The sequence below is a fragment of the Oryx dammah genome, unplaced genomic scaffold (genome assembly GCF_014754425.2).
Source record: "Oryx dammah isolate SB20612 unplaced genomic scaffold, SCBI_Odam_1.1 HiC_scaffold_12, whole genome shotgun sequence".
In the NCBI taxonomy this organism is placed as follows: domain Eukaryota; kingdom Metazoa; phylum Chordata; class Mammalia; order Artiodactyla; family Bovidae; genus Oryx; species Oryx dammah.
In genome coordinates, this window is record NW_024070196.1 from 54384583 (window position 1) to 54409182 (window position 24600).

Sequence of the window (24600 nt, forward strand, 5' to 3'; positions counted from 1 at the left end):
TGCTGCTTGGCCCCAGGCGGCAGTTGTCGGTGAAAATGTGGGCCCATGCCGGCCAGATCCTCTGATTTTCCAAGAAAATCCAGGAATTTGGATCTCTTCTGGTTTTGAAATGCTGGCTCCATATATATGCACACATTTTCATGCTCATAGGACTTTATGAAGGTGTAATTTGCATACGGTAAAATGTGCAAATCTTAAGTGTATAACTTGATGAATTTTTATGGCTCAAATATTTTTAAAACACTAGAGGGTCCAAGAAAACATGCCCGTGATATGTATCTGGACCTGGACCCCTGTTGTGCCGTCCGACACCCGTGATCGAGGCAGGATGCTCATGTAGTGTCCCAGGGATGAGAGGCAGGCTTTTGGAGAGAACCCAGCGGTGATCCCATTGCCACTGTGGCTGAGGGCGCATGCTCTGGGGTCCAGGGCATGAATCCTAGCTCTGCCCCTTGCTGTGTGACTTTGAGCAAGGTAGATTTCTCTGATGTCTTGTTTTCCCCACCAGTAAAATCAGGCAGATAATGATACTGACCTCACAGGGCTGGTGTGCAGATGGAGTGTGCTAATGCAATCAACACTGAGAGCATTGCCTGGTACCTAGTACCTGCCCTATACAACGGACTGTTTTTTTGAGCAATTTTAGATTTATAGAGAATTTGAGCAAGAGGTATAGAGCTCTCTACCCCAATTTCCCCTATTAACATCTTGGATTAGTTCACTACATTTGTTACAGTTGATGAACCAACATTGATATACTATTATTAAGTAAAGTCCATGATTTACATTAGGAGGTCACTTTTTCTGTTGTACAGTCTTCCTTGACAAACGCATAATGTGTATCCACCATCACAGTGTCATACAGAATAATTTCACTGTTGTTTGAAATCAGGAATTGTTAGTCGCCACTGCTATTGCAAAGAAAAGACTGGCTGTGGTTTATGAATAACTTCTGGTGGGCATGTGGGAGCCCCATTCCTTGGTCTGCCTCTTAGGAAAACACAGCATATTCAGGCCTGGGAGGGGGACGTTTTAGGGATGCACCTGAGTCTGTTCTAATTTACCAAAAACGAGCTACTCTCCCATTTCAAGTGGGAAGTTGCATGAATCCAGGCCCAAATTCTCTGCTGCACAGCTGGCTCTGAATCCAGAGACTCGGTTCACACCCTGCCTCCACCCCTTCCTGTGTGACTTGGAACCACCGTATCAGCGTCTCTGGGGCCCTCAAACAAGAACAGAGCCGGGGGGCTCCCTGCCAGGGCCCCCTCTGGGAGTATGTGGACGCTCAGATGCACTAATTCCTGTGGAAGGCCTTTGTAAATTATAAAAAGCTCTAGATTAAAATTGGAAGGTATTATGATTATAATCAGTTATACAGAAAAACTGTGCTGTTGTTGAAAGAAGCTTGGCTGTCAAAGGCTGAGCCATGGAATTCAGTTGCATACAGGGGCTTCGTGGCAGTCATCCGTGGCTTGGCCCTCTAGGATGAGGTAGCCAGAACGTCAGGCACACAGCTAGAGCCTGCCTGGACCAGCAAGGTCCAAGCCGGGGCACCCACTCCTGGGTTGTTTCTGTTCTTGAAGTCTGCCAGCTGAATGCCAATCAGCACAGAGCCATGTTTGTGATGCCGGGAGCTCCCCAAAACAGTAAATTGGACACAGATGCTCCCAGTGCCCATGAGAATGAATCTCAATCATCTGACTTCATATACGGGCCACACCCTGGGCAGGATGGGAAACCTAACTTCTGCCCTGCCCTCATGTGTAAACGACTTTAATAGGTTTTCAACTCATTATATGAGCACATAGTTGATTTTTTTTTAATACCCCAAAGCAAAATGTATTTGTAAGGCACTAAAGAAAGCCTCCTGTCCTTTTCATGCTGGGAGTCCTCGGAAGAGAAGTGAAATTGTGTATTCGCTGCTAAAAAAAGCTCTGGCTTATACAATTTTAACAATAGAAAAATGATCTTTGTGCTTCAGTGCATGGATGCTTAAAGGAAAACAGGCAGTCTGTTCAGGTGGCTGGTGAATTACAAATGAGTGGTTCGCCTTTGTTTTGAGTGACAAGCAATTTAAATGCAGTCTTATGTGGAGGCCTGGAAATTCTTTTCCCCAGAAGAGATAGAAAGAGCATGAGAGGAACAGGGAAAGGAAAAAAAAAAAGCTTCCTTTTTTTGAACTGAGAGATTATATTAGTTGCCGCTGAGCAGAGGTGAGAAGTTAGAACTTCATTTGATAATTATAAAATCAGTAGTTTGTGATTGGACGTAATTGATGATTATACTGTTGCTAATAGCAGGCCTGCCAGCCTGCACTTGTGGGACATTTCATTTTTGCACTGCTTCCAAGCCATGAAAGCCAGCCCGGTGAGGGGCACTGCTCGTGAGATCTCGGAGCCTGACATAAATGCATTTGGGGCCCGTATTATGTTGGATAAAAAGTGTTCATTAATGCCGACATTTGAAAACACTTTGCTCTGTGCCTTATTTTTAGCCTGGGAATAATTACAAATATTAAAATAAAATTGCACAGTGTTTCTCTTTCCTGCCTCATGCTCTCCCTGCAGACCCACCCCTCGGTCCAAGCCTGGGTGGGTTTCCAAGGTCTTCCACTGCATTTGATTAAAATCCCAGTGGGGAGAGACCAATGTATGGAAAGGAGAGTGTCTGTCTGTCTTTCTGCTTAGGTGAGTTTGAGTAAGGGACTGTAAACCCAGCACCTTCACTTTACAGGTGGGGAAGCTGAGGCTCAGAAAGGGGGCATGACTCGCCCAAAGGTGAACAAGGACCCAAGGCCCCAGCTGAAACCAGAACCCAGGCCTGCCCACTGCCATTTCCAGCATTGCCTGTTTCCCGCACTGCTGTCTGCTTCCCTGAGATGCTGGGACCTCTCAGGCAGATCCTGGGCCTGTGTGCCCTCACTCTATGCGTGACTCCATCAGAGAGCCGGCATGAGATCTCCACGGAGCCCTCAAGGTTGCAGCCTAATCTGGGCTACTTGTCATTCTTCATCATCTTTCTAGGCACGGGTTTTTATTTAAGTTTTTAGTTCAGAAGGATTAGCGCCGAGAGCCTCTTTAACTCCTTCCTTATCTCATTCATTTCTTCGCTCGGTCTGTGGATTTAGTGCCCACTCCTGATTTGCCTCTGAGGGAGGAGAAAGTCACAGCATCAGCTGTTGAAGATCATCCAGCCGTTGATACCCCAGACCATGAAATGTCCTCATCTCCCCTATTCCTCCCACTGTCCCCCTGTAGCTACACTGCATTTTGAGAAACAGATCCTGGACCTTCAGGATGGATCCTGAACCCCAGGACTTACCCCCACCTTCACTGATTCCACCCTCTCGAAAATGCCATTCTTCTCGCCTGGACCGTTAAAGTAGCCACCCCCTGGTCACCCTGCTCCCGCCCCAGCCCCCCTCAGTCCATTGTGTACACAATAGCCTGGGGGATCCTATTGAAACATTGTAGGCCACGCCCCTCACCTGCTGTAAACCCTCCTGTGGCTCCTCATTCCTTTCCAGGGAAAAAGTCCTAGTTCTCACAGTGACCTCCAAAGCTCTGCCCTCTACCCTTTGATCCCTGACTTCTTCTCCTCTTCCCCTACCTCCTCCCTCTGCACTGGCCTCTTTGCTGTTACTCAAACAAGCAAACATGCTCCTGCCCCAGGGCCTTTGCACCTGCTATTCTGTCTCCTAGAATACTCTTCCCTTGAATACACTCTCCCTCCTCTTCTACAAGTCTGCTCAACTGTCCTCTTCTCCCAAGGCCTTCCCTGGCCCTACTAGGCAGGACACACATCCCTACCCTAGACTCCGGTCCCCTCCCAGCTTTGTTTTCTTCCCTTGCACTTGATCAGATTCTCACTTTCTCACTTTCTGTATCATGATTTCTTCTGTTGCTTGCCTCAGCCTTCAGAGTATCAGCTCTGCAAGGGTACAGGTTTGGGTAGGTCTGACTTAGGTGCTGAATGCCCAGTGCCTAGAACAGCCCCCATCCCTCAAAGATGCTCAATAAATACCTACTGAGAAAAAGAATTTATTGGACATCAGTTATGTGTCAGGCACTGTGTTAACACTTTACATGCATTATTTTATTTCACTTTTTTAAATGCCAAAAAAGTTGGCCCAGTTTGGTGATATATGTACTGTTACTTTTCTCTATTGTTTCTATTTCTCTTCTTTTAATGACTGCATATGAAATTAAGTCAAATAATCCTTGATTAAATATTGAAGCTGTTAAAAAGAAAAATGCCCCCCCAAACCCAGTCCTAGCCATCTAGATGCTCACGATCTGGTTAGGAAAATAGAGCAACATCCAGATGAGAAGTTAGCCTGAGCTAACTTCACGGGCATGTCATCGGATGCTGACGATGGGTGAATCCCTGGCGTTCAGAGGAGGTCGGGACGAAGCATCAACTCTCCCTTAACTAGAACACAAGCCCCAGTCAGGATGCCTGGTACTTCTCCAGACATCTCTAAAGAGGGTCCGCCACTGTTATCAGTTCCTCTCCAGCCTGAGGATCATCCCTGAGGATGACACATAGACAGTGACAGTCGTTCTTCAGCAGACATTTATTGAACACCTCCTGTGTGCAAGGCTGCGTGAACAGACAGATCCACTCTCCCCTGATGGGACTATGACCTAAAGAACTGACAAACCCAGCCATGAGATGGCAGCTTCTGGAGCTAGATGGGCAGCTCTGGCTACCACAGCAGAGTGCCACAGACCAGGTAGTTTAAACCACAGAATTTTACTTTCTCACAGTTCTGGAAGCAGGGAAGTCCAAGATCAAGGTGCTGACAGGGTCGACTTCTGGTGAGAGTTCTCTCCTTGGTTTGCAGATGGCTGGTTGCAGATGGCTTGATTTGCAGATGGCTTGGTTGCAACATGCCTTCTTACCGTGATCCTCTCCTTCTGCATCCCTTGTGTCTCTTCCTATAAGGACACCAATCCTGTCGTATTCGGGTCCCACCAACATGACTTCATTTAACCTCAATTAAAGGCCCCCTTTAATTAAAGGCCCCCTTTAAAGGCCTTCTCTCCAAATACAGTCCCATTCGGGGTACACAATTCAGTCCTCCCACCTCTTGGCAGTTTTGCATGGATTGAGTGAGTTAATTGCAAAAAGCACTCGATGTGCTTGAGGGTCTTAGGGAGAGGGGGTAAGATGCGCCTCTGGGCCATGTGCATAGTGGGTGCTCAGCAAGTGCCACCTGCTGTTGTAGTTACTGAACTCCTGCCTGTGTCCGTTACTGCTGCAGGCTGAGGCTTTGGGGGAGGATCTAGAAGCTGGACCTACAGCCCTGGAAGAGGGGATTTCCGAGCTCAAGCCTGAATTTGAATTAGTGTCTTAACATCTGACGATTCAAAATGTACTTGTGATTTATACCTGGGTATTTGAAACAGTGACAGGTGGCCAAATGTGTTAATTTTATTCCATCCCATCAGGCTCTAGAAGTGGTTTCTGCCGGCTCCTGAGCCTCCCCTAGGATGGGGCCTCTCTGGCACCCTCCCTGCCCCTGCCCTGGGAATGCCCCTGAGATCTCAGAAGGCCAGAGAGGATCCCTGCCTTCTGCCCTGTCCAGCCAGGAGCTGAGAGAGCCCAGCTCAAAAACAGCTATCAAAAATAAGAACCAAACTCTTATTTCTTATTTAAGCCCCAACATTAAATTATAATTTTCATTTGCTCAGCCACATCAATGATGTATGGGAGAGTGAGAGTTAGTGCCCGTCTGGGAACAAGGCCCCCAGCAAACTCACTCTGTGAGGCAGAGGAGTCAGGTCCTGCTGAAAGCCCCCAGGCACTAACCTCTCTGTCCACTGCCCACCTGCAAACCTAGCTAGCTCCTCCAGCTCTCTGATATTCCAGACCCTCATCTGGGAGATTCAGTCCCCAGTGGGGGTTGGAAGCATGGGCTTTGGCATCTCCCTGAGCTGGGTCTGCATCCCAGCTCCCACACGGTGTGGTCTTTGCCCTTCCGTACCTTGATATCTTCATCTGTTAAATGGGCCGTAACACCCCCATCGACCTGGGTTGTGAGGATTAAATGAGTTACTATGTGTCAGATACTCAGTAGTCATTCTTACTGTTGATGATAATAATTCTCCTATCAGCCGAACAAGGTAATTGATAATCGCCTTTTACAAGTTGTAGGACATCAGAATTTTATTGTGAATAAAAGGGATTTATCACATAGGGTAAGATGTGCGCCTTCTCATCTTGGGCTGGAATCTTTACAGTCCAAAATACATGTATTTCTCTCAACACCCAAGAAGATCTTCACCTGGTTGTAGACTGCTCTCGTGGTGTGCCTCCCTGAGTCTACTCCTTGCTCTTGGCTAAGTACATCCCCACGCGCCTCCCTACCTTCAGCCCCCACTGTGTCCTGGATCAGGATTTTACCTCCTAATCGTCTCTTCAGTCAGTTCTTTTCTCCCCTCTCCAGCCTCACCCTGGGCCTGGACCATCACCTCCCCCAGACCCTGCAGCAGCCCCTGAGCACTCAGCACGAGCCCCTTCCCCTCTTGCACATCTGAGCCAGTCCCGCCACAGCCTCGTGGTGGCCAAGGTTTCCTCCCGCTCCTCTGCACGGCCCACAATCCCTCCTCCATCTTTCTCTGTGCTCCCTGCACTGTGCTCCACACCCCTCCCCCTTTCACTCTGAGCCCTCCTTCCATCTGCTTCCATGTCTGCGCCTCCGTTACCCTCCGTGAACCCTCCTCCTGTCTGCTCCCCGCAGTGTCTGTGAACCCCCAGCTCTCTGTGCCCCTCACTCTTTGCATATCCTGACTCTCTGTGCCCACTTTCTCCTTGTCTGCCCTCAGTCTTCCTTTTTTATCTATTTTTATTTATTTCTTTATGTGGCTGCATTGAGTCTTGGTTGCAACATGCCGGATCTTTGATCTTTGTTGCGGCACGCAGTGTCTTTTATCGTTGTCGTTCACAGACTCTCTCATTGCGGTTTGGGGCTCAGTAACAGGCTTAGTTGCTCCACAGCATGTGGGATCTTACTTCCCTGACCAGGAATCAAACCCATATCTGCTGCGTTGCAAGGCAGATTCTTGACCATTGGACCACCAGTGAAGTCCCTTCCCCTCATTATTCTTGCTCTTCTTTGCTCGCCACGTGCCCCTAGATCCTCACTCCCCAGAAGGAGAACCAGGCCTCTGAGGGTGTTAAAGGACATGCTCCCACCCACCTCTCCCCTACCCTGGGCTGACGCCTTTCCTCCTCAGATCTTCCTCTGCCTCCTCCTCAAAGGCACTGACTCTGAGACCCTCTGAATACTCACCTCTCGCCTGCCCGTCACTCATCAGCTTCCTCCAGAATTCCTGCAGCATCAGATTCCCTCTGTCTCTCAGAACCACCACGGCCCACCGTCCCCAGAGCCCAGGACCCAGGGGTAGAGGGCAGCTGTTATCACAGTGTGTTTTAACAGAACCCTAGTTTCTAGGTTTATTCTCTGCTGCAAATGTTCCGAGACCAAATGTGTTTGGGAAAGTACTGGGCTAAGCCAAGCTGAAGAACTCTTTCTCCTGCAGCTCTTGTCAGAGCATCCAGTGTGCTAGTGGCTTTGCACAGTCCACAGAGAAAGCAGGTGGGTCTAGGCTTGGTCACATGTCCCTGTTTTCACACCCAGGGCGCTATGCAACACCCTTTGAGAAACAATGGTTTCTAGTTGCAGTTCTGGGCCCTGGAATGAGAGGATGCTGGGCGTGGATACCAGCCCCATCAATAACTAGTTCTTTCCACCTTGGCCAAGTGACTTGGCTGCCCCGAACCTCAGTTTCTTCCTCTGTAGAGTGGGAGCAGTAACTGTGCTCACATCTCAGGGCTGTCTGCAAAGATTCCAAAGAGAAGGCACTGGACACGGAATAATGGTTCACTTTCTGGGAACTCTGACTGTTCATTGTGACCAGCTCGGCATGGAGCTGTTCTCAGTAGCCAGTAGATGTCACTGCCGTCTCAGACGGCTCATGAAAGCACAGCCTCGGGGGTCCCCAAACTTGCCGTTTTTTAGCCACCTGACAGACAAGTGCTCGGCAGCTAGAACAGGCTTTTGCTTCTCTGGCTTAATCAGTTCTACACCTGTTACTTCCAGACCCGGGACCAAACACATTTTCACCCCTTCTATTTCATCAGGTGGTGTGAATGCCGCCTGCTTCATCAGAAGATGCTGAGCTCTTTCTGATGGTGACCTTCTTGGTGTCTGTAGCTGGCCGCCACCTCGTCCTCCTCCTCTTCCTCCCCCACATGGCCTTCAGAGATCTGCCTGTCACAAGCCAGATCTGTCCTTCTGGACCCTTTCCTCCTGCCCTTCTGCATGATGGGACCCAGCCATGAGGCAGAAGCATGTGGCCTTTTATTTATGCTGAGCTCACCTGTTCTCGGCATGTGGGTGAAATGCATTAGAGTTGCAGCTCTTGGAAAAGATATCTTGTATGGTTGGAAAAAGAATTATTTGCTTTATTAGAAAGCTTTTTTTTCCCATTTTCCATGGTACTCTTTGCCATGTGTTAGCCCATTCCTCCCCCAACAGTCTCTTAGGCAAATGGAGATTATTCTTCCCACTTGGTAGATGAACAAACTGAGGCCAAGAGATTCTTCATGACATTGGGCTTTGCATCTGATCAGACTCTGATACCATCAGACCTGGCCTTCTAGAAACAGTTAGGGTCATAACTGTAAAAAACCAGACTGGATGAGGCAGAACTTCCAAATGATTACTGTCTTCAAGAGTCATATTTACTATGGGAGGCCCTAAATTTAAACTAACTCAAAGTTAGTGCCATTCCAGGATGGTTTTTGATCTCTGCTTTTGAGTGTATTGTCCAGCCATTAGGTGAACCTCTAAAACAGGTATCCGCAAATATTTTCTATTAAGGGCCAGAGAGCAAATAATTTCAGTGTTGTAGCCAGAGTCTCTGTCACAATTATGCAGCTCCACCACTGTAGCAGTAAAGCAGCTAAATGGTGACCGTCTCGGTGTCTGTAGCTACAGTCGGTCATAATGGTTGTAGCTGTGTTCCAATAAAACTTTATTTAAACAGATGAAGGGTCACATTTGGCCCAAGGGTCATAGGTTTTCTAACCTTTAATCTAAAACAACGCTGTCCAGTAAAAAGTAGAATGCAAGCCACATAAGTAATTTAAATTTTTCTTGTAGCTACATTTTGAAAAGTAAAAAGAAATAGGTGAGTTCAACTTTAATAGTATATTCTATTTGACCCAACATGTCCACAGTATTGCTTGCTCCTTGGAAGGAAAACTATGACAAACCAGGACAGCATATTAAAAAGCAGAGACATCACTTTGCCAACAAAGGTCCATATAGTCAAAGCTATGGTTTTTCCAGTAGTCATGTATGGATGTGAAGGTTGGATCATAAAGAAGGCTGAGCACTGAAAAATTGATGCTTTTAAACTGGTGTTGAAGACTCTTGAGAATCCCTTGAACTGCAGGGAGATCAAACCAGTCAATCCTAAAGGAAATCAGTCCTGAATAGTCATTGGAAGGATTGATGCTGAAGCTCCAATACTTTGTCCACCTGATCCAGAGAGCCCACTCTTTGGAAAAGATCCTGATGCTGAGAAAGATTGAAGGCAAAAAGATAAGGGGACAACAGAAGATGAGATGGGTAGATAGCATCATCAACTCAATGGATGTGAATTTAAGCAAACACTAGGAGACAATGAAAGGCAGGGAAGTCTGCCATGCTGCAGTCCATGGGGTCACAAAGAGTTGGACACAACTTAGCGACTGAACAAAAACAAAAAGTCCACAATATTGGGCTTCTTCGGTGACCCAGTGGTGAAGAATCTGCCTGATAATGCAGGAGATCAGGAGGATCCCCTAGAGTAGGAAATGACAACGCACTCCAGTATTCCTCACCGGGATAATCCCATGGACAGAAGAGCCTGGCAGGCTACAGTCCATAGGGTTGCAAAAAATTGGACACGACTGAGCAACTGAGTGCACCTGTACATCTACAATATTATCATTTCAACATGAAATCAATATAAAAATTACTGAGATATTTTACATTCTTTTTTTTTCATTCTAAAACCTAGAAATCCAGTATTTTACACATACAGCCTGTCTGAGTTTGAATAGTCACATTTCAAGGGCTCACTGGCCACGTGGGCTAATGCTTACTGTGTTGAACAGCATAGCTTTTGTGGGGCAGGCTGACATTGTAAGGAGACAGTTGCACAGATAACCAGTACACAACTGATATGCACCATGAATGGACAGTAGAGCGTGCTATGGGTTTGTATGCTGTGATGCTTAGTCGTGTCCGATTCTTTGCAGCCCTGTGGGCCATATCCACCAGGCTCTATCCATGGGATTCTCCAGGCAAGAATACTGAAGTGGGTTGCCATGCCCCTTCCAGGGGATCTTGGTGCTATGGGGCATGGACCAGGAAATAATACAGAATCTTCTGGCACTTGCCTCTACTTCTGCCCTGAATTCCTTTTTAGAAGTCAGTTTTGTTGTTCAGTTGCTCAGTCATGTCCATCTCTTTGCTACCCCATGAACTGCAGCATACCAGGCTTCCCTGTCTTTCTCTATCACCCAGAGTTTGCTCAAACTTATGTCCATTGAGTTAATGATGCCATCCAACTATCTCATCCTCTGTCATCCCCTTCTCCTCCTGCCCTCAGTCTTTCCCAGCATCAGGGTCTTTCTAATGAGTCAGCTCTTTGCATCAGGTAGACAAAGTATTGGAGCTGCTAATGTATCAAAGTATCAGTATTCTAATGTATTATAATCAGTATTCTGTTGTTTCAAAGTACCAGTCCTTCTAATGAATATTCAGAATTGATTTCCTTTAGGATTGACAGGTTTGATCTCCTTGCAGTCCAAGGAAAGTCAATAGAACTTTTAAAAAAATATTTATTTATTTAGTTGCACCAGGTTTTAGTTGCAACACGCAAGAACTTTAGTTGCGGTACATGGGACCTAGTTCCATGTCCAGGGATCAAACCCAGGCCTCCTACCTTGGGAGTGTGAAGTCTTAGGGCTTGCTTCAGCAGCACATTACTAAAATGTGAGTGTGGAGTCTTAGCCACTGGACCACCAGCAAAATCCCTCAATAGAGCATTCTTATGCTTTGCCCCAAGCTCCAGCTACTATACTTGCTTAGCACAGACAACCATGAAATGAAGCATTCAGACTTTCTGCTGACTGATCTTTGATGATTCTCTATCTAGGGTTCTGGAGATGAGTTGCTTTTGTTTCTCAGGGCTTTTCTTGGACCCCAGTCAGCAGCACAGCAGTCCCTGAACTGGTACAGCCATAGGTGGCATCTCAAGGCATCAGCATCCAAATGGGGCCCAAGTGACTGTCTCCACTGGCTGGGGTGGTTTTTCTGTCCAAGAAAAAGGGGCCCACCTCTGGATTCAGAATAGTAATTTCAGCCACCGGACCTAGTGTGAATCTCACTCTGCCATTCACTTACTGGGTGACCTTGGGAAAGATACTTAACCTCACTGAGCCTTGGTTTCCTCATCTGTACAATGGAGATAATGACAGAAGCTGCCTCCAGTGATTAGTGTGTCCATGGAGAGAGATGATTATGAATAGTAAGAGCCTGTGGTACATGGTGGGCTTGCCAGGTGCTTCACGGTAAAGAATCTTCCTGCCAGTGCAGGGGATGCAGGTTAGATCCCTGGGTGTGAAGATTCTGTGGAGAAGGTCATGGCAGCCCACTCCAGTATTCTTGCCTGGGAATCCCCATGGACAGAGGAGCCTGGCGGGCTACAGTCCCTGGGGTTGCAAAGAGTCGGACACGACTGACTGAGCATGCGCACATGGTACCTGGTAAACTCTGAATATCATATTATTATGATGATGATTGTTATTTGGGCATCAGGGGTGTCCCTCCAAACTCTGAATTAGTTGCTCCCTCCTCGCATTACTCTGGAGACCCCAGCATTTGTCTCACCTCCTCCTGTGTTCCTTTTTGTCCCAAGATGTCCTGTGCCTTGTACATCTTAGCAAGAATGAAAACCTTCCCTTTGCCTAGATTCTAGAACATTCGTTCTGTCCATCACCAGCTTCCCCTAATGGAGAGAGAATTCCTGATGTTCCTTCCACCCATCAAACTGGGTCGGTCTCACCACACTTACACACTCTCAAGACCCCTGTGCTTTTCCTTTGAAGTGTTTAGTACATGTAATTAATGAATTATCTGGGGAATCTGCTTTGATGTTGGTCTTCCCGCTGAACCGTGAGTCCCATGAGGGAGGGCCTGGAGGCTGCACTATTCGTCACTGAGCTCTCAGTTCACAGTGCATGGCACATAGTGGGTGCCCAGGAAATGCTTGTTGAATGAATGAGAGATTGTCATTCATTCTGGAAGGTAAGTGATCAGAGACTGTTCTCAGAATAACAGGAGAGCTTAAAGAGCTTTTGTAACTGACCTTTATAAAATCACTTGCTCAACATCCACCATACATTTCTCTCCACCTCTCTTAAATAACAAACTCTCAGTGGACCTTGTAAAACCTTCCAGCTGTGCTGTCCAATAGAAATATAATATGATCCACAGATGTACTTTTACATTTTCTAAAACCTACATTTTAAAAAGTAAAAGGAAACAGGTGAAATGAATTTTAATAATATATTTTGTTTAACCCAGCATGTCCCTAAATTTATCACTTCAGCATGCAATCAACATAAGGATAGCTGATAGCGATCGTACAGTCTCTTTTTTTGAACTATGTCCAAAATCCAATGCATATTTTGCACTCACAATACGTCTGGGTATGGACTCGCCACATTTCCAGGGCGTGGTACCCACATGAGGCTCATGCCATACTGGAAGCTGTAGAGAGACCACTGTGGTTTTCAAATTCTTCCCAGAGTATATACCACTGTGTGAGGAGGCGAGCCTTATTCTCACACCTAAGGAAAGATGAACACAGGTGAAGGTGATCGTGCGGCACTGGGCAGAACCTGTGCCCATAAGAGACAAGAAGGACGGGGTTGATCATACCAAGAGGAGACATGCCTGCGGGGCTTAATGCATGCCAGAAATTTTGCAGCCACCTTTACATTGTGCTAATTCACTTGATCTTCTAGCAGAACTTTGAGGGAGGCTGTCCTCTTATTATCCCCATTTTACAGATAGGGAAGTAGAAGCACAGGAATTGATGTAATCCCCTTGATCAAGGGCAGATAATAAGTGGTGGAGCTGGGATGTGGACCCAGCAGCCTGGCTCCAGGACCTGTGCCTTGGTCGGTCACCTCTGAGCAGACTGTCTCAGAATTGGCCCCTGACATTTCTCCATGTCACAGACAGCGCCTAGAGTCTCTGCCACCCACTTGCATTTGTTAACTCAACTAATTATGTGGAGCCCTTCTGTGCACCAGACCACACGCTCACAGAGCTCACTTGTGAGTGAAAGTTGCTCTGTCCTGCCCAACTCTTTGAGACCCCATGGACTGTACAGTCTGTGGAGTTCTCCAGGTCAGAATACTGGAGTGGGTAGCCTATCCCTTCTCCAGCAGATCTTCCCAACCCAGGAATCGAACTGGGGTCTCCTGCATTGCAGATGGATTCTTTACCAGCTGAACTATGAGAGAAGCTCACTCGGAGGGGAGGAATTCAGTAACAGACACTCCCCCAGATGGCATCACTGGGATTCGTAGGAAAAGCCCAGCTCTGAAAGAGGGCATTAACAAATCGGTGCTCTGACAGATTCATCAGTTAGGAAGTTGGCACCAGAGGGAGAGGTACGTCAGTGTCGGGAGAATAAAGCTCCGTTCCAGTCCAAAGGGCGATGCCCAGCCTGGTGTGTCCTCGAGGAGATAGGGATGCTGGCCTGCGGGCGCCAGGAGCTCAGCCCAGCAGTATGCCAGGGAGCCCCAGGACTATCCCGAGGGGACTGTCCACCAGGAGCCAGCACCAGGTTAGCTGAGAGGCCAGAGCTCAGAATTCACAGCCAGGAAAGGAGGGAGGAGATGATGCTAAGCCCCAGAAATACACCTTATGGAGTCTCACTGGCAGGACAAAAACAACGCCCATAAGCAAGAGAACAAGTACATGAAAGAAGCTCCTCGCCACGGGTCATCCAGTCATCGGTGTGTTCATCAGTCAGGTAGCATTTATTGAGCACCTTTGGTATGCTAGGATCTGTTTGACATAACTGTCACTCAACTTTTGTTGAAACTGGTATCTTACTAGAGAGTCGACAGTTTCTCTTTAATTAGCAGTGTCAAGAAATATGCCCCAGATGTGTCCCTCTTTCCCATAAGATGTGTCATATTTGAATCTCCAACATTACCTGTTAATAACAGTAATAATAGTAAGAGCTGTTAATGACCTAGTGTGTGCCAGGCCCTGTGCGAAGTACTTATATACAGCTTCATTTAACCCTCATAGCCGGCCTGGCAAGTAGTTTCTGTTATTTACCCCATGTTACAGATGAGGAAACTGAGGATCAGAGGGGGGCAGTGACTTGCCCAGCGTCACACAGCAGATGCAGTGGAGCTGGGACTTGAACGCAGACTTTCTCCTCCGTACTTGGAACCTTCTTCCCCTTCTTCCTGCCCTCAGTCCCATGTTTGCGCATGTGGAGAATGATCACATTTGCTTATAGACTCCGATGCCTTGGTCACACGTGATTCTTTCTCTTGTTGTTTCCAAAGGTGGTGGCTCTTAGTAAGAGAAGTCAGGAGGCCGAAGCCGCTTTCCTGAGTGTTTACAAGCAATTAATTGAAGCACCAGGTAAGACTTGCTTGGGCTCCATAATTGAATAAAAACAAAAAGAGACTGCCATGAGGACTGTTACACAGGGGCCTTCTCTCAGTGGGTTCCGGGGACAGGCCAAGACTCCGGGGCAAGGCCAGGCCCTGCCATGGGTAGGAGTTGTGGAGACTGAGGGCGTCCACACCCAGTCTGGTGTCGTGTGTCCCCACCTGACTTGTCTGCCTTACCACACTGCCTTCCAACAACAGCCGGGGAGCTTTGGGGAGCTCCTAGTGAGTTCTCCCACCCGGGTCTTCTTGAGGAGCCGAGGGTCTTAACCACCAGAGCCCCCATCCACTTCCCACCAAGAGCACGAGGCGCCCAGTGCTCCCTGGCAGCAGAGGGCGCTGGAGGAAAGACTGCAGATGTTTCCACCAACATGGCATGGCCAACCTCAAAAACTTGATGTTCAGCCAAAGCCAAACCCACACAGCACATACTGTATGACCCTATTTACATAAAAGATGAAGACAGGCAAAAATTAATGGCAGCGCTATTCACAGTGGCTGAAGAGGGAGACAAGCCAGGTGTCCATCAGTGAATGAATGAATCAAACTGGGGTCTACGTCAAAGTGGTTTACTCATCCAGTGGAATATTATTTAGCCATCCAAAGGGATGAGTCGCAGACACATGCCACAGTGTGGATGAACCTTAAAAATACAATGCTGAGTGAATGAAGCCAGATACAAAAGGTCACATAGTTTATGATTCCATTTATATGAAGTATCCAAAATAGGCAAATCTGTAGAGACAGAAATCAGATTAGTGGTCAGCAGTCTGAAGGGAGGAGAGAATGGGGACTGAGTGCTTAAAGGGTATAAGGTTTCCTTTTAGGGGGATAAAAGTGTTCTCAGACTAGATAGAGGAAGTAGTTGACCAACATCATGAATGTAGTAACTGGCACTGCATGGCTCACTTAAACATGGTAAATTTTGCATCACCGAATTTCACCTAAAAAAAAGGCACTCACACTGTGAGAAATCAAGAGAGTGGTTTTTCTTGGATGGGGCGATAGTTCCTGGAAGGGGCCTTTGGGCACTAGATATGTTTTTTGATCTGGGTGTGGATTGCAGAGATTTGATCAACTGGAGAACCTTCACCTGTGTCCCTGCATATGTAGATATACTTCTGCAGACAGTTTCCCGTTTTTAAAATGGCCCATCCTCTGCAACTTTTTCATTTATTGACCTAGAAATGGGAACCCAGAGTGTAGTGACTTGCTTAATAATGGTGGAGCTGGAAGATGACCCTACTCTGCTAACCCTCTCCACCCAGACAGCCACTCTAATCCATTCCCAGTACTCCACACAGCTGCAGGAATTAGTGACGTCAGGGGTGGTTGGGGCTGGGGGTTTATGAAGAAGAAGGTGAGGTCCCACTCTAGGCTGAGCCATGGAGAAGGCAAAGTCATTCATAGTTGATGCCAAGGTCGTTTGTGAGACCTCTGTGATGGGGATGGGAAAATCTCATTCCATCTGTCTTCGGCAACTGGGGTGGTGTAAATAGTGTCCTCCTCAAATGTTTGTCCACTCTGAACCTCGCAGTGTGACCTTATTTGGAAGCAGGGTCTCTGCAGATGTCATTAGTTACAGATCTTGAGATGAGACATCCTGGACTTAGGGAGACCCTAAATCTGATGATGGGTCTCCTTATAAGAAGAAGAAAGGGAGTTTTAGGAACACAGACGCAGAGAGGAGGGCCATGTAAAGACAGCGCAGAGGTTGGAGTGATGCAATTGTCAGCCAAGGCATGAGACCACCAGGAGCTGGAAGAGTCCAGGAAGCAGCCTCCACCGGAGCCTTCAGGAGCACAGCCCTGACAGCACCTTGATTTTGGACTTCTGGCCTCCAGAGCTGAGAGAGTAAACTTCTGTGGCTTTAAGCCACCTTAGTCAGTGGAGCTTTGTTATGGTGGCCCCAGGAAACTAAATACAGCAACAGTGATGTGACGCTTCCCTCTGAAAGTCTTCTAGCCTGTTCTACTCCAAGTGTGGCCCGGGGCCAGCAGCATTTGCTTCGCCTGGAGCTGATTACAAATACAGAACCTCGGGCGACTGAAGCCTCTGCATTTGGCAGACTCCCCAGGAGATCTGGGAACGTACCACAGAGAAGCACCGGCCGGGTATAGAAGTCACACCGGCTCCACCCTCTACACGCTACGAGCCCCGAGGGAACAGGCCAGGCCAGTCTCAGTCACCCTGGCACCGATGCCTCAAGGCAGGGAGAGATGGGACGACTCAGCTCTGGGCACATACAGAAACTGTTTCCAGAACATCTGTTCTGTGTCACAACTTGAATACTCGTGAGAGGCTATGCTAGTTTCCCATTGTTCCTGGAACAAACTGCCACAAACCAGGGGCTTAAAACAACAGATTCTTATTCTCTCTCAGTTCTGGAGGTCAGAAATCTGAAAACAAGGTGTGTGGGCCTGGCTGTGCTCCCTCTGAAGGCTCTAGGGGAGGATCCTTCCTGGCCTTCCAGCTTCCGGTGGCTCCAGGTGTCCCTTGGCTTGTGGCCGCATCACTCTAGTCTTGGCCTTTATGTTCATACAGCCTTCTTCCCGGTGTGTCTCTATCCCAAATCCCCCTCTCCGTTCTCTTATAAGACTGGTCATTGGATTTAGGGGAAAAGGCAAGCCACTCCAGTACTCTGGCCTGGAAGATTGCATGGACAGAGGAGCCTGGTGGGCTACAGTCCATAGGGTTGCAAAGAGTTGGACGTGACTAAGTGACTGAACACACACACACAAACACACCCAGAGAGAATCCAGGATGGTCACACCTTGAAATCCTTAATTTAATTACATTTGCAAACGACCTTTCTTCCCCCAAAAGGTCACATTTGCAGGTTCCAGGCATTAAGATGTAGATGTTTATCTTGGAGTCACCATTCAGCCCACTGCAATGGCACCTGTACTCAACTCACTCTTCTCCAGTGCCCTGTGCCGCCCTGCTCCTGCACCCGCAGGAAGGCAGCCTGGCCACACTGGTTTTCTCAATCAGAATGCTTGGGTGGCAAGAGTGGCTGAAACCAGACAGCACAGCCCTCCAGGCTCTGTGCCTCCCCCTACAGGGACCTGACCCCCCGTGGCTTGAGGCCAGGGCAGCTGTGTCTGCAGCCCCGGTCATTGTCTCCCTTACTCAGAACCACAGCAGGCACACGGCGGAGAGTCCAAGAGGCTGTCGCATTCCTTGCAGCCGTTTTGCTTATGATGTCTCTACCCTTATCAGAACTGTCTAGGAAAAAATTTTGGAAAATGACACCGTCTTATTTCCCACTCTTTCCTTTGGGTTGCACAGTCTCAGTGGTGAATGATGTTGGAGGATGACCAGTATGGACTTCAAAGATACCTTCCACAAATCCACACTCCAAAGATAACCGTTATCCCACAAATCCACACGCGCAACTACGCCACTGTGCCTCGTAGTACCTCTTATGTAGCACCAGGGGGCAGCACTGAGACGGCTTGTGTTTCCAGGTTCAGATTCCAGTTCAAGTCCTGCCTATACCACTTTCTCACTGGTTCCCTGTAGACGAATTAACTCACCTCGGAGCTTCACACTTCTCTTCTATAAATTGAGAGAAATTTATCAGAGCCTGCCTCATTCAGTCATTGGGAGGCTTCCACGTGCATGGCACACGGAGGCACTTGCTAAGTGTTAATTGTTGTCATCACCTGTGTGTCCCTCCGACAAGTGAAATTCTCTAAGCCTGGGACTGAATTATACTAAATCTGTGTACTCGGAATCCGATACACAGTAACCACCTAGTAATTGTTTGTTGATTGAATTAGAAAAAAGATTCAGACACAGAAAAAGGGGAAAGAGCTATTTAAATGAAAAGGTACATTTTTCAACTAGTGCTTTCTGCTTGTCACGTGTTCACCTACTCAGATGGCATTTATTGAGTGCCTGCTGTGTGCAGGGACCATGACACTGGAAACGTGGCCGTGAGTCTACCGAGGCAGACACAGGCCCCGCCCTCAGGGAACTTGCATTCTGGTGGCAGAGGTGAACGGACCATCATGCAAATAGCCTGTTGTCTCAAATCCAGGGGAGTATTTGGGGTAAGGAGGGGCTTACATCCCCCCTTGGAAAAAAAGCCTCGTTTCTGGGGTTCACGATGGGGCCCTCATCTTTCTGGAAGTATGTCTGTTAACACACGAGTCCAGAACCGCAGTGCCAATCAGGGACTGTGGGAGCTCCCCAGATTGGCCTGGAACTTCCTGGAAGGTTCTTGTGCCCTCTTGCCCCTCTCCCCAAAGGGTCGTTCCAAGCCTGGTGCTGACTCCACGTGTCTGACTTTGCAACTCTACTCCCCAGAAATGGAGGGGCGGGGGCGGGGGAGGGGGGGGGCAAACGTACCTCCCCAGCTGTCACCGAGTCAGAGCGAAGGAGCCTTAACTGATGGAGACATACCGTAGGAACAGCCCCTTCAGGGCTCTAATTCATTTTCAAGACATTTAAGAATAACAAAATGTTTTAATGATTTCTTAGGGGAATTAGGAAGACATATTTTTGTTCTCATTAAATTTTATCCTCAGACACAAGAACCAAATGTCAGATGTGTTGTTGGTGCTCAGAGCTTCCCTGCTCACTGTCCCCGCCACACACACCCCGCCCCAACCCCCTCCATAAAAATAACACTCCTGGAAAATTTGCCAGGATGCACACTCTCCTGTTTTTATATTTCTTGACAGGCAAATTATTTGTCGAAATACTTCCTCCTCCCCCTCCCCCAGCCCCCGCCACCAAGCCACACAAGTCCTGATTCAACATTTTTGTTTTGAGTGACTGCTGCCAACACAAATCTTTGGCAGAGAATGCGATATAGCGTGATTGCTCAGCAAGTATTTTGATAAGTGTGCAGCCTGTATGTCTGTAATTACGAAAGAAAACCGTAAATCTTTTGGATATTGTTCACACAGATGTGGCGTGAAGTGAGAAAAAAAAGCAGTAAAACGTGTTAAAAGCATAATTAATGTCATTGTTGTGGAGGATGATTTGATTTAAACCTTTCTGACTTCTGTACCGGTGACGGCTGCTTTCTTTATCGCGCTCATAGTCACTAGGTACCGACCCAAGCTTCAGAGAGAGCTAACTTACTGAGTGATTAGTTAACAGTGAAAAAAAGGGAAAAAATTTAAATGAAAACAAGGAAAGAGGGAATAAGAGGGCAGGCAGAGGAACACAGCTGAGGAGATAAGAGAGGTGAGTGCTCCTCCCAATTTTTTTTTTCCTCTGGCTTTACTTTGGTATTTTTTAGACTGTTGCAGGAAATGGCAACTCCTGGCACACGTTTATCTCTCTGCTCCTTCTTTTAAGAGGCAAGGCTGGACAGCTTAGGTGATGGAGATTGTAGCATCGGACACGGTGGGGTGGGACTCTCAGCTTGGTGTTTTTGAGCTGTGTGACCTTGGGGAGGGACCTGAACTTCTCTGTGCTCTGGTTTCTGTGTGTTTAGCCGAGGGATAATAGAACCTGCTAATCCGTCACTGCGAGGATCCTGTACCTATGCATGAAAGCATTTGGCAGGGTTTGATAATCAGCAGCCCACTGCAAAGCTAACATCAGGGTATAAGTTACACACGTCACATGCATTGGCTGTGGATTTCATTCAGCTCTGTCAGTTGTCAAGGATGTGGGGTGAGAGATTTAGGGAACAGAGTTAATGAATGTGCAGTAGGAAAATACTTTCCAATGTTTAAGATCTTCAAATTTTTCTCTGCAGTTGTAAAAGTTGCATATGCCTAGTGTCAAATTTCAAAAATACACAAAATAGAAGGGAGGCAGGGGAAACTGCCTACTAGAAAAGCAGTGGTAATGCTTTATTGTTTTTCTATCTGATCTTTTCCCCATGTACTTTTTCAAAATGGTCATTCATTCTGCATGTACCATTTTCAGTTCTGATTCCTTTCACTCACTACAAGCATCTGTATTTCCCTGTGTGATTACAAATTCTGAGTAACTTTGGTTCATCTTGTGTAATAGTCTCTTGCATGGCTATATTATAATTTACTGAACCTCATCCCCAACACTGGGCATTTGGGGTTCTTGGGAATGCATGGCATATTGGTACTATGCTGTAGTTCTGAGGGTGAGAAAGAAAACTTGGGAAGGAACATGTATCCACATATTGACCACAAACCCAGGAATAGTCAGAAAGACTAAGAATTCTTTTTTCTTCTGGTTGATTTATTTTGTACTCTTTAATTTCTTAGTTACACTAAATATCTTTTCATATGTTATGAACCACTCATATTTATTCTTTTATGAATCACTGGTTTGCATATACTTAGCCCATTTTTCTAACAGAGAAATCATTTTCTTATTGATTTGTGGACACTCTTTGTGTATTAGGGATATTAGCCTTTGTCCTGGTAAACGTGTCTCATAGCTTCTCCCCTAGTTTGCCTTTTGTTTCTTAACTTTGTTCACAATGTCTCTTGTATATGGTACATCATAGGCATTCAAAAAATATTTGCAGAAAGCAGGAAATCTTACCAGACCTTTGCTTTATGGCTTCTTGATTTATTGTCATATTTTTAAAAAAAATCTTCTTGCCTGAAGGTTATATAGTTTTTAAAGTACTTTTGTGATCTGAATTTTTAGAAATTTGAATCTTTGAAGCATCTGAAATAGATGTTGATGAAAGTAGTGAGGGAGGTTAAGAATTTAGCATTGTGTCTATCCCAAATGGCTAACTCTACTGCCATCTAGTGGATAAGCCACCTTCGCAGATAAAGGCAAAATAGATTTTAATGTAACAAGAGAGCCCTCATTGTCTCTGGCAGCCCTCACCTCCTTCCCTTCCTCCCAGTACATACATCTGCCCAGTTGGTCCTCTAGGGGTCAAGGGAGCACAGACAGGTAACATAAAAGATTATTTAACCCATAAAAAATGCAAAGTTTAATGATGACAGATTTTTCCCAAAGATGATACTTAACTTCAGAAGGCATTGTCCCCCACCCTTGTTTTCTGCCATTTCTTCTGCCAGGAGTGCCCCCTGCCCTGGCCTCCCGTCTTACTCTCACTACCCCTGACAGCTAAGGGTTGAAAGATGATTAGGGGAGAGCATCCAGCGTGATGCTGGTACCCAGTGGGCACTCAGGGAATGGCTGTGCCCTTTCAGAAGAGATGACAGGAGTTTCAGCTGTGGCTTTTCATCAGCTCATTCTCTGAGCATCTACTGTGTGCTGAGCCCTGTGGAAACTCAAACCCAAGTCCTACCCTGCCCTCAGAGTCCAGCAGGGACCATGTGACCCCAAGACAGACAGCGAAATCCAGCAGGAAAAGGTGGGAAGGCCAGGAGGGATGCTGCAGGGAGAGCGGCCTTTGGATTTGGTTTTAAATGATGAGCTACCCTTCTTGCGGGTTGGTTTCTTGGGTGCTTCTTCTGTGTCAGGCAGGGCACTCAGCCCCTTACAGAAAGGAGTTCACTTGTTCCGACTGCCCCCGTGGAGGTACGTATTGCCATCCTGCCTTCGGCCTGCCTGTGCAGCCGAAACAGTGCAGGCTCAGAAGGGTCAAGCCACTTGCCCAGGGTCACACAGCAGACAGGTAGTGAACACTGAATCTTCATCCCTGACTCCAAACGCGGATGCAGGATTAACTTTAAAATTGAAAGGGCTAAGGGATTTCCTGGCGGTCCAGTAGTTAAGACTCCTGCTCCCAATACAGGGAGGCAGGAGTTCGATCCCTGGCTGGGGAACTGAGATCCCACATGCCGCACTGCGCAACCCCCCCAAAAATTGAAGGAATTGGGACAAAACCATTAGAGATTTGACATCCAGAGAGAGTGAAAAACAGCTAATGGTCTCTGCTGCCTGTAGGTTGAGAAGTTCTAGGCTGAGAGGGTGGGCCCCTTGCAGAAGTGCAGGTGCATCAGCTGGAGGAAGATGGTTAAACCTCACAGACAAGTATGCCTGGTCTTCCCAGGGCTCCAGAGGCTGGTATTGTACTTGCATTGAGTCACAGAGCTCTTAATTTCAGGGGGCAGAATGCCAGGAGGGGCACTCACAGGACTCCATGCTGCAGCACCCTCTCACTGAGTCGGGGCACTCCCCAGTCTGCCATCTTGTATCCTATATCACACCTGACTCCTCCGATCCTCAGTTTCCCCACTTGTGAAATACAGGTGCTCTCACCTCATTGTGGGCCCACTGGGTGAATTCAGTGGGGATAGAGGATGCTTAACACAGTGCCTGGCTCAGAGGAGTGGCCCTGTGCGATTCATTCTGCAAACACTGAGCTCCCGCTGTTTGCCAGGTACTCTCCCCAGCACCAGGGCCAAGATGCTAAATAAAACACTGTGCCTGCCTTCCTGGAACTTTCTGTGCAGCCCAGTCTGTGGAAACCCTATTTTTCTTACAATGGACATGAGTCTGAGTCCCAGCTCTGCTGCTCCCTGGCTGGGTAGCCTTTGAGTGAGTAGCTCTACCTCTCTGCGCCTCTGTTTTCTTCTCTGGAAATGCACACTTACCTCCTGGTGCCTCTGGGAGGATTAAGCAAGGTGAAGCGTGGGCATTCCTAAGCTGGGTGTCTAGCACAGAGTAAATGCTCAGGAGACCAGTGGCTGCTGTTGCTGTTGCCCATGGTGTTACTATCACATCACCTACCAGCGCCGAGAAGGAAGACCCACTCCAGCCCCCTCTGTCCATGCTCAAGCCAGGAGACCTCGAAGCAGCCGGCCCCGGCGGTGGAGGGGAAAAAGGGTGGTGGGACACCCGGCCTCCATTTGCATACAAGGGCTGGGCAACCCATCTGCTGTCAAAAAGTTGGGATTAAAGGATCAAAGGGAGGCTCACTGCCTCCGTTGGTAGCCTGAGCCTCCCGCCCACACGGGCACCTGGAGCCGGGGCCGAGATGGGAGAAGGCTTCTGTCTCAGAGAGACTTTGGAGGGGCACACGCATACTTCTGCATGTACATGTTTCTAAACAGCCTCTCGGGCAGCCTTTGCAGCTCCCGTTTCCTAAGGAAGCTCTCAATGCCACTTTCCTTCAGATGGACACAGTGGGAGGAATGAGATTCCTAGGTTCACCGTTCTCCCCCCACAACCCCGTAGACCTTAAAAAAAAAAAACACCAACAGCATCAGCTAGTGGTAGAAGATGGAATAGAGGGTATTCTGTTCATCTCCTGCTACACTGGCTTTGGAAAGCCTGGTGTGGGATTAAAATATTATAAATCTACTGGCAGTATTCTCTAGGGGTTTAGATCCAATGTACCCAAAATGAATTAGTCATTTTATTAAGCAGTTTATGCATAAAGAGCAAGCTGATGGCTGTAAGACAAAGGCACGCTGCTTCTCAACGACGCTCCCCCTCCCCTCCTGCCCGTCAGGACCTGCCACCTCGGATGGTTCATATTTGATCTTCTGTGTCTGCCAACGTGCTCAATTAATCCAAAGGATTTGTAGTCAGACCCTTCTGATTTGGGGTCCCCTGTTTGGGGCTTTTTTTATTCAGGTTGAATCTAAAGCCGTTTGATTCTTGCTGCCACTACCCTTGTCTATGTATCGACATGGTATGTTGCAAGAGTGAAGTGGGGGAAATGAAGTCCCGCTCAGGGCCCTGGGCAGCCTCGTGTCTCTGCTGAAAGGTTTTCAGCGGAAGTGCTGAGCTCGGCAGCAACCTGGGCTCCCAGACTCCAGACGAGGTGCTGTGGGGATGTTCTGTCACATCTGACACTAAGATAGGAGACTTGCCAGACCCGGGAGGAGGAGCAGCACAGGTCGCTTTGGAGACGAGGGGTCAGCGGGACCCAGCGCTTCCCCAAGCAGAGTCACCCGACATGGGGCGCAGTCACAATGTAGCTGGCACAGCATAAACTGTGAACAC

The 24600-nt window shown here is 47.7% G+C and overlaps 1 protein-coding gene across 1 annotated transcript in view; it reads left to right on the forward strand.

Moving 5' to 3' along the window:
- Nucleotides 1-24600, forward strand: part of CUX2 (cut like homeobox 2) — a 277314-nt gene that overhangs the window by 203987 nt on the left and 48727 nt on the right. The window contains exon 4 of the mRNA XM_040250610.1: nt 14662-14740. Coding sequence (XP_040106544.1) covers nt 14662-14740 — 79 coding nt within the window. The remainder of the gene's footprint in view (nt 1-14661; nt 14741-24600) is intronic.